A 9091-nucleotide genomic window follows, 5' to 3' on the forward strand; every position below is an offset into this window, starting at 1 on the left:
ACAACTAAGCTCAAACCAAACAATGACAACTAAGCTCAAACCTAATAATGACAACTAAGCTTAAAACCAAACAATGATAAATATACTCAAACCCAAAAATTAAAACTATAGGCTCAAACCCAACAATGATAAAAAACTCAAGCCCAACAATGACAACTCAGCTCAAACCCAACAACGACAACTAAGCTCAAACCCAATAATCACAACTACAATGTAAGCTCAAAGCTATCAATGCTGATAATTACCAGTGGACTGTACAAACTAGTATACCAGGTTTACATGTCACACAGACTTAATGGCTCATGTGTTCAGCCTTGTTATAGCTTCGTGATAATTTGTTATATACATTCTACATTTCAACAAATTTATTCAACATGGAATACTGTTAGTACATGGAAAGAATTATAAAAACAACAGACTTCAAGCTTTTGTCAGTTCTCTCATAAACATCTGCTACAATAGTCAGAAATAACTGACTTTCTCTTTATATTCCAAATATTTGCAGGAGTTGGGAAGACCTCATTAGTTCATCTTATTTGTCACAATGAGACAACAAGTAATCCTGGCTGGACCATCGGATGTTCTGTGGAGGTCAAGGTGAGATAGAACTGACCACTACTGCTGCTTTGGTCAAGATTTCTCTATCCCTCTCATACTTGCCAACTCTCCCTATTTAGGAGGGAGACTCCTGATTTTGGTCCCTTCAATTTAATGTTAACAGACAGTGTGCAGTGGAAACTTGATAAAGATCCATTGTTTTCACTTATAACACAATTATCTGGTAATAAGCCCATGTCTGTTAATAGCCCGCCTGATATGTATATTGTAGTTCAGACATTGTCATGAAATAAACCTGCTCCATGCTTTAAGGAAGAAATTATGTGTTTAACTTGTGGGCTTATTGGAGGATAAGTACATGATTTTTACAAAAATATTGAAAATGTTTTGCAATAAACTTGCAATGTAAGGTATTTCAGGCCTCACTAATGAGGTCACCATATTGTTTAGTCGTTAAATTAAATGTTTAACAGCAAGTGGTGGAAATCTACCTGAAAATCTGCCAGAAATATTTTCTCAATTTATATTTCATAATATTTCTATAAATAGAGAATTTCAATCTAGATCCAATGACTTATTATTTTTTATGCAACAAGCTTCTGATAGTTTCATAAAAATAAGATGTAATGGGAACGAGTTTGAAGTTCTGTTTATGATATACTCATTTAAATTATGTTAATTGCATATTTTGTGACATTGAAGGAAAAGGTGGCTTTTTTTGCCATTGCCTTAAATTTGTGATGTCACTGTAATGTTCTGTGTGATGTCACAAAGGGTGACATTATACAAATATGACATTCATTAGCAGGTGACAGTGAATATCGTCAACCCGAGAAAACCATTCGCCTCGGGTGACAATGGGATTTTGAGGGTATTTTTGAGTCCTTGGATGAAAGAATCTCCTCCATATGTAGCTCAGAAACGGCAGCAAACCTCGATAATGACATCTTGTTTGTTGATAGTCTGCTGTTTACAATCGCTATTGCACAGGTGCTTGATAAAATTGGCTGTTGCCGTCAAACGTTTTTGTGACCATCACGGTGGGGAAACGAAGCGGTGAAAAATGGCCACTGTGAAGAACCCGGAACGCACATTTTTCGCGCATGTGATATTTTTCTCTGTCTCATGGCAATATCACCCGCGCCCTTTAAAACCAATGTATTTTCGGAGGGTGACAGAGATTTTTGTTTAATTTTCTCCCAACCAATCAAATAGCTAGAAATTCACTTGAGGTGTAACAATACACAATGTTACATATCAAAACTTTGTGTGATGTTGTTATTACACTGCATAAGAACCTGTGTATAAAATTAATGTCCAGAAATCTGTTTGCTCCAACAGCTACATGAGTACAAAGCGGGAACCCCTTCACAGAAAACCTACTTTGCAGAATTATGGGATGTTGGTGGATCTACTAGCCATGAAAATAGCCGTGCAATATTTTATAATCCGGTACATGGTAAGAAAATACTGTCTTGTATAAGAGACTTACATTTTCTGCAAGTAGATAACAGTCTTTTATATGGGCGGTTAAGTTTGTTTCTGTACTGATGATGAAGAAAGTTGGTACATGTAATTCAGGAGCAAAACTTGAACCAGAGAATCTTTTTTATTTTCATGTTTTATTCCATTTTCATAAAAATAAAAAAGATATACAATCAAAATGTTACATAAAAAAACAGCAAATCATTTGAATTTTTTTTTTTTTGATATTTGTTTTTACTGAAAGTTTACAATAAAGCTTGGAACAGAAAAAGGCTGCCTATTGTTGCTTTCGTTTTGTTGTATAAAACGAACACTTTTCATTTTGTTAATGAAAGTCAATTTATTACTTAAAGATCCCTGTACTACTGCTAAAAACTAACTTAACCAAAAACACTTCTGAAAAGAAACTCCTATCTTGCGAACATTTTCAAAGTTAATGAAGTTATGAATTCTTCTTTTTCCTTTTAAATTGACAAAAATGAAACAAGACAATTCTTATTTGATAGAAAGATATTTCATTTGAAATATAACACAAAATATACTTATTCAATGGTCAACACAATTGCATAAAGGAGAGAAAAAAACTCCTGTTGTTGTTAAATGTTGACAAAAAAAGAAAAGTAAGCTGTAATTATTTTTATTTCTAAAATTTTGAGAGTTCATTAGGAAGATTTTCCAGAACTATTACACAGTATATGCTGCATGCATGAGAAAAGACGCTTCTTTATGTCATGAAATATATAATTCAAGTCTCTGGTGTTTTGTCTGCAGTGGGTCAAGGACTCATAACTAAGTATGTCATTTCTTAAAGACAAAAACATTTCAACTTCTTCAGGTATCATTCTAGTCCATGACCTGACGAACAGAAAGTCACATCATAATTTACGAAAATGGTTACAGGAGGTCCTAAACCGTGACAACCCCAAGGACAACAATGGGTAAGGCACTGAAATGGTTACAGAAATATCGGTGAAGATTTTCTAAGAAAAAAAAAAAAAATTAATGTGACTAAGGACAAAATTCAGTCTTATGCTAAAAAAAAAATTAAATATGCGGAACAAAAGCTATGGTGAAATGATTGAAAACATTTTTTGATACGTATACATTTAAATCAAAACATGGAATATCGCTTTCTCCAAGTATCATCTTATCAGAGCAATAGTGATACTGAGGCAATACCAAATCAAAAACTTGACAACTGTTCATGCTATTTAGATTGTTTTTTTATGTTATTGACTCTATTATATTGGCTTGATTGTTGAAATTTATAAATTCTTATTAATCAACAGTAAGGACAAGGGACACAATTTTGTGATGTTTTTTATTGGTTACAGAAAATATTGAAAATGCATTATTTAATGAAACAGGAATTGAGTTGCAGAATATAAGAATCAAGGCCAGTTTTCCAGATAGTCTACATGAGTTTTATAATGATGTATTTGTTATAAAAAAGAAGAAGAAGAATAAACATAATTTATCACATGAATACCATGTGATATATTGAATATACCCCTGTCATATATTAATGTTACAAATTCATGTAATATGACCTATGATGTCGAAATGATAATGAAATGACATCAGACTACAAGATATATTATAATTTCCCAATGGAGATGATAGATTTAGAGCTAAATTGGCAGAATCTTGAACTTCAAGAATGACAGTTTATTCAAAAAGTCCTAATCATGCATTAAGAGGGATCTTAGATTTGTTTCTATTTCATAGGAGATTTATGAAATTGGTCAAAAACTTTTCAATTCATTTGTGAGAGGTTTTATAAGATGAAAAACAATTGTTCACACTCTTATGCACTTAACAATGTTTCCTCGGCTTAAGGTATGAATATGATCCGGAACAGTTTGCCGGTAACCAAATCCCCATCTTAGTAGTAGGAACAAAATCTGACCTGGCCCAGAGTTTGCGGGAAAATGTCCTCACCAAGTCTTCCAGCATGGCAGAGGAATGTGGAGCCGAGGAACTGAACCTTGTAAGTGGATTAAAAAAATACTGAGAAGACTACTAGATTATCTCCTGTGGTCAAAGTTCTTCCCATTGTGTGTTAACTGTTAAAGTTATTTGTCAAAATAGTTATGATGAATATTACTACTGAAGGAAAAGTCCAGAAATTCAGCATGTATACAGATTACATATCAGAACAATAACTTTTTATTTATGTAGCAGGATTGAATTATTACGTCCAAATTTTTGACGGGATGTATTAAGGTATTGAGATAGTCTGTCTCTCTGTCTGTCTGTCTGTCTGTCCAAACTTTGGTTTTGGCAGGATAACTTGCTTGAATATCAGCTTGTTCAGTATACAAAGCCTACAACTTAATTTGAAGTTGAGCAAAATGCTTTCTGAACTGACAAAGTTTCTTGATGTGAGGTAACTAACTTGGTGACCTTGAATTATAACAAGAACAGCATGTGTCTGTTAAGTCTCTATCCTGTTCAGAAAGTATAAGGTTGTTTTAGGTGGTTTTTTTATTTTGTTTTGTTGTATGTCCTATTAACAGCTAAGGTTATTTAAGGACGTGAAGAACAAGGTAGCAAGCATCTCAGGGATATTGCGACCTCAGAGAAGCAACTCTAATTCTACATTACAATTTCATAGTCAAGTGCAATTTCAGGCTTAAGGATATATGCTACCTCTTTGTGATATGCATCAAAAAGAGTTCTACACTAAAGAATCTGTAAATTTGGCCCTTCTGAAAGGTGCGCATAATTGATGCCACTTTAAAAAGTAGACAAGAATTGATGACACGTTTAGAAAAGAACTTAGGTATTGATGACAAACTTAGAATAATCAATGACATATTTGACAGGTACACAAAATAAAATTAATGCACAACAAAGAAGATTTGATAAGGGATTAGTAATTTTGAATCATATAAGATGATGCCACTCAAATATACCTGAAGTATGCATTGTAACTAGTAATGTAAGAAAATAGTTTAAATTTGATTTGTTATTTTGTAATTTCAGAGCTGTCACAACGTTAAACATCTGTCACCAGGTTCAACAAATGCCGTTAAAATATCACGATTCTTTGACAAGGTAATTGAAGCATGTGTGTCCTGTTGTGTGTTTTACTGCTATAGTGTATCCTATTAAACAGTTATTCAAAAACTTTTGGTACATTTAGTAAAACTCTGATAGGATGCCCCGTGGTTGTTTTGCCATCTTTTTCCGGCACGCCTAGCTTTATTTAATCATTTCTGAGAAGAAAACCATACTTTGCGGAATTTTTATGTCCTAATATTTATTATACTTACAGGTAGTTGAGCGACGGTACTACAGTCGAGACGGTGTCGGTCAGGTCAGTACCTCTGGTAGTGGTAACAGAATATCCTATACTTACCTAGCTTAACTCGACTCATTCTGCCATCACCGTATTAACCTTCAGCTTTACATGTACACATGGATAAACTCACCGGCAACTTTAATATCTGTATTTTACCTGTAGTCTTAATTACATTTTGTTAGGCAAATCTGATGCCCCTGCTGCATAGTAGAGGATATATTTAGTGTTTGTTTTTTCTGTGTTTCCATCTGTTCACCGATCTGTCCATCATCTTTTTGGTAAGACTTAGCATTTGCGAATGTTTATGCAGGCCTTGCAAGCTTTGTCTAGGCTCGCCTGGAAGCGACATCAGATTACTAGGCCCGACCTTATTTCATAAACAAACAGCTCTGGTTCTGACATTAGGTTCAACCGTTTGTATCGTGATAAATGAATGTGGCCTAACTAGAACATGGTTTGGAGCAGTATATAGGTAGAAATAGAGAATTGTCTCCCTTAGATTGTAAACTTTAAAAAGCTGTTCTGAAGTTTTTAACTTTGAGTCAATTGATGACCACTGTTTTGAGTTTATATTGTTTGTCTGGTGTTATTATGTGAAAAATTGAAAAGAAAATATTTAAATAATAGAAAAAAGTACATTGTAATGTGAAAATATTCTGGTATAAATAATCTAAAAATAAAATGTATTTTTTTTTAAAAATACCTTACCAATTATTTTGAAATGAAGTTATAAATTTTTACAATTCATGTACAGTACATGTATTTTGCCACACAGAGTAATTCATTTGTTACTGTCTGTCATTGAAATTTCCTACTTTTTCGTATTGGCGCATTGGTCCATCGGCCGTTATAGAGCATTTTGGACGACCATCACAGTGTTTACATGTATGTATCCTTGGAAATAAGGTGATGGTCAAGGTCAGGTGAAGGTTTATCTCTGTAAATGTATACCTGTTGCAATCTTGTTTATTGTTTTAAATTTTGCTATCACAGACATATCTGTCCTATATAAGTATTCTCTAGTTAAATAACTTTAAGGATCATTGCACCACTGTCCTATAAACATAATTATCTGGTTAAATATCTTAAAGTATCCCTGTACAGCAGCCAAAATTCTAAATTTCTTTGAAAACTTTTTTTCTAGAATGACTCAAGCTTTATTAAATCATGTCTGACCTGAAAATCGTACATTGTGGAAATTTTATGAAAAAAATTTCAGACGAAATGAACAAAGGACTTGGGGCGTTCTAGGTCATTGTCAACCTCATAGAAAAACAAATTGCGTTGCTATAGAGAAAAAGCCAAAATGGGGTGTTTCTGAAGGTGTTAGCATGCAGAAATGAAAGCTTCACCATGTGACAACCAAACAATCCTTTCTACAAATGACCACTGGTATGACAATGTTTAAGCATGCCAAATATGTATTTGGTTGGTGCATGCTGAGGCTTACAAAAATCGAACAGTGTTTAATTGATTTGCTTCAAATTGGCCAGTTTTCAACATAAATAGCGCACAATAGACAATATTCACGCAATTAAGTATGAAAAATGCGGTTTATTACCTCCCTTTGTTATACCATATATCATTCACCAGGTGCCGAGTGAATTTGAAATTTCATATTGGTATACTTCATTTATTTAAGATGACAAATAAACAAACTAATCGTAAATCCCTGATGAGGCCGGAAATGACCCTAAATGGCCGCAGTGCTTTGTAAACTGCTGTGTCTTTAGACTGAAAATGCCATGGAGCCAGATCTGGATCAAAACCTAGAACTGCGCTCTTTCAAACTGAGCTGACCTAGTTAACAGTTAAAGAGCTGGTACGTAGGATTAGTCGCTGAACAGTGACATGTATATCAAAATAGAAATACATAGGAGTTTACTGTATGTACGAAAAACTACAGCAAATATTTTCTTTACTGTTTGCCTGCAGTGGGACAGCGATCCTTAAAAATATTATTCACTTTTAACCCGCGTACGGATTCAGTTTTATAAATAGCAGTAAAAATGTTCACGTTAGTCCTATAAATTGTACTGTACATGAATACAAAACTCATTACTATGTAGATATATCAAAAGTCTGGAGCATATAGGTTAAAATTTCATGTTTGTATCAAACACTTAGCAACATTGATTGCTTTATCTTTTATTAGAGCTGCATACGTATTCACTTGTATGCCCAACTACATGCATCGCTACTTAAATAATAATAAAAAGAATTGAGGTGCATAGAGATTCACTTGTATGCCCAACTACATGCATTGATACTTAAATTTTTAAAAAAGGCCATAATTGAGGTGCATACGTATTCAATTGTATGCTCAACTACATGCATTGATACTTAAATAGAAAAAGGATAATTGAGGTGCATACATATTCACTTGTATGCCCAACTACATGCATCGCTACTTAAATAATAATAAAAAGAATTGAGGTGCATACAGATTCACTTGTATGCCCAAATACATGCATTGATACTTAAATTTTTAAAAAAGGCCATAATTGAGGTGCATACGTATTCAATTGTATGCTCAACTACATGCATTGATACTAAAATAATAATAAAAAGAATTGAGGTGCATAGAGATTCACTTGTATGCCCAACTACATGCATCGCTACTTAAATAATGAAATAAAGAATTGAGGTGCATACATATTAACTTGTATGCCCAACTACATGCATTGATACTTAAATAATGAAAAAAAGAATTGAGGTGCATACAGATTCACTTGTATGCCCAAATACATGCATTGATACTTAAATAAGAAAAAGATAATTGAGGTGCATACATATTCACTTGTATGCCCAACTACATGCATTGATACTAAAATAATAATAAAAAGAATTGAGGTGCATACAGATTCACTTGTATGCCCAAATACATGCATTGACACTTAAATAAGAAAAAGATAATTGAGGTGCATACGTATTCACTTGTATGCCCAACTACATGCATTGATAAATAAACAAAGATAATTGAGGTGCATACGTATACACGTGTATGCTCAACTTCATGCATTGATACTTAAGTAAGAAAAGATAATTGAGGTGCATACGTATTTACTTGTATGCACAACTACATGTATTGATACTTAAATAAAAAAGGATAATCAGTATGTAAAAGTTTAACCAATTTAAATTTATAAGGGAGAAAGCCAAATAGATCATCTATTATTGACCGGACAGTATGTCAGGTTAGTGTAACTAGTAAGCAGGGATCAGTACCAATCACAGCGTTCTTCTAATCTGATTGTTTAGATTTTTTTTGGTTTCATCTCTCACGGTTCGAGGTATTGGCTTCCGTCAGTGTTAGTGATACTTTTAATCACATACATTTCCATTCTAGTTAGCTGAAGTTGGTAATTTTTGTATCTATTTAAATTGGAGTGTATTTTTACTTACTCTGCTTTGCTAATTCTTATCTTAGTCAAACTGTAACTGGGCTAGAGGAAAAGTTAATCTCTACAGTAACAATCAACATTTTGACCGTCTATAATGCATTTTTAGGTCACCTGAGACAAAGTCTCAAGTGACCTATTGCGATCGCCTTTTGTCCGTCGTCGTCCGTCGTCCGTCGTGCGTCCGTAAACAATTTATATTTTCGACTTCTTCTCCAAAACCCCTGAACCAATTTCAATGAAATTTTGCAGGGACCTTCCATGGACAAAGGTCAACAAAAATAGTTGCCGGTTTAGTCCTACGCCCCCAGGGGCCTGAGGGGCGGGGCCAAAAAGGGTC

The 9091-nt window shown here is 33.8% G+C and overlaps 1 protein-coding gene across 1 annotated transcript in view; it reads left to right on the forward strand.

Moving 5' to 3' along the window:
* Positions 1-462: 462 nt before the first annotated feature.
* Positions 463-9091, forward strand: part of LOC110448341 (rab-like protein 3) — a gene marked incomplete at its 5' end in the record, with an annotated part of 16846 nt that continues 8217 nt past the window's right edge. The window contains 6 exons of the mRNA XM_021494521.1: positions 463-597; positions 1900-2017; positions 2879-2981; positions 3883-4033; positions 5032-5103; positions 5324-5365. Of these exons, the coding sequence (XP_021350196.1) occupies positions 463-597; positions 1900-2017; positions 2879-2981; positions 3883-4033; positions 5032-5103; positions 5324-5365 (621 nt within the window). The remainder of the gene's footprint in view (positions 598-1899; positions 2018-2878; positions 2982-3882; positions 4034-5031; positions 5104-5323; positions 5366-9091) is intronic.

The sequence above is a fragment of the Mizuhopecten yessoensis genome, unplaced genomic scaffold (genome assembly GCF_002113885.1).
Source record: "Mizuhopecten yessoensis strain PY_sf001 unplaced genomic scaffold, ASM211388v2 scaffold4017, whole genome shotgun sequence".
Lineage (NCBI taxonomy): Eukaryota > Metazoa > Mollusca > Bivalvia > Pectinida > Pectinidae > Mizuhopecten > Mizuhopecten yessoensis.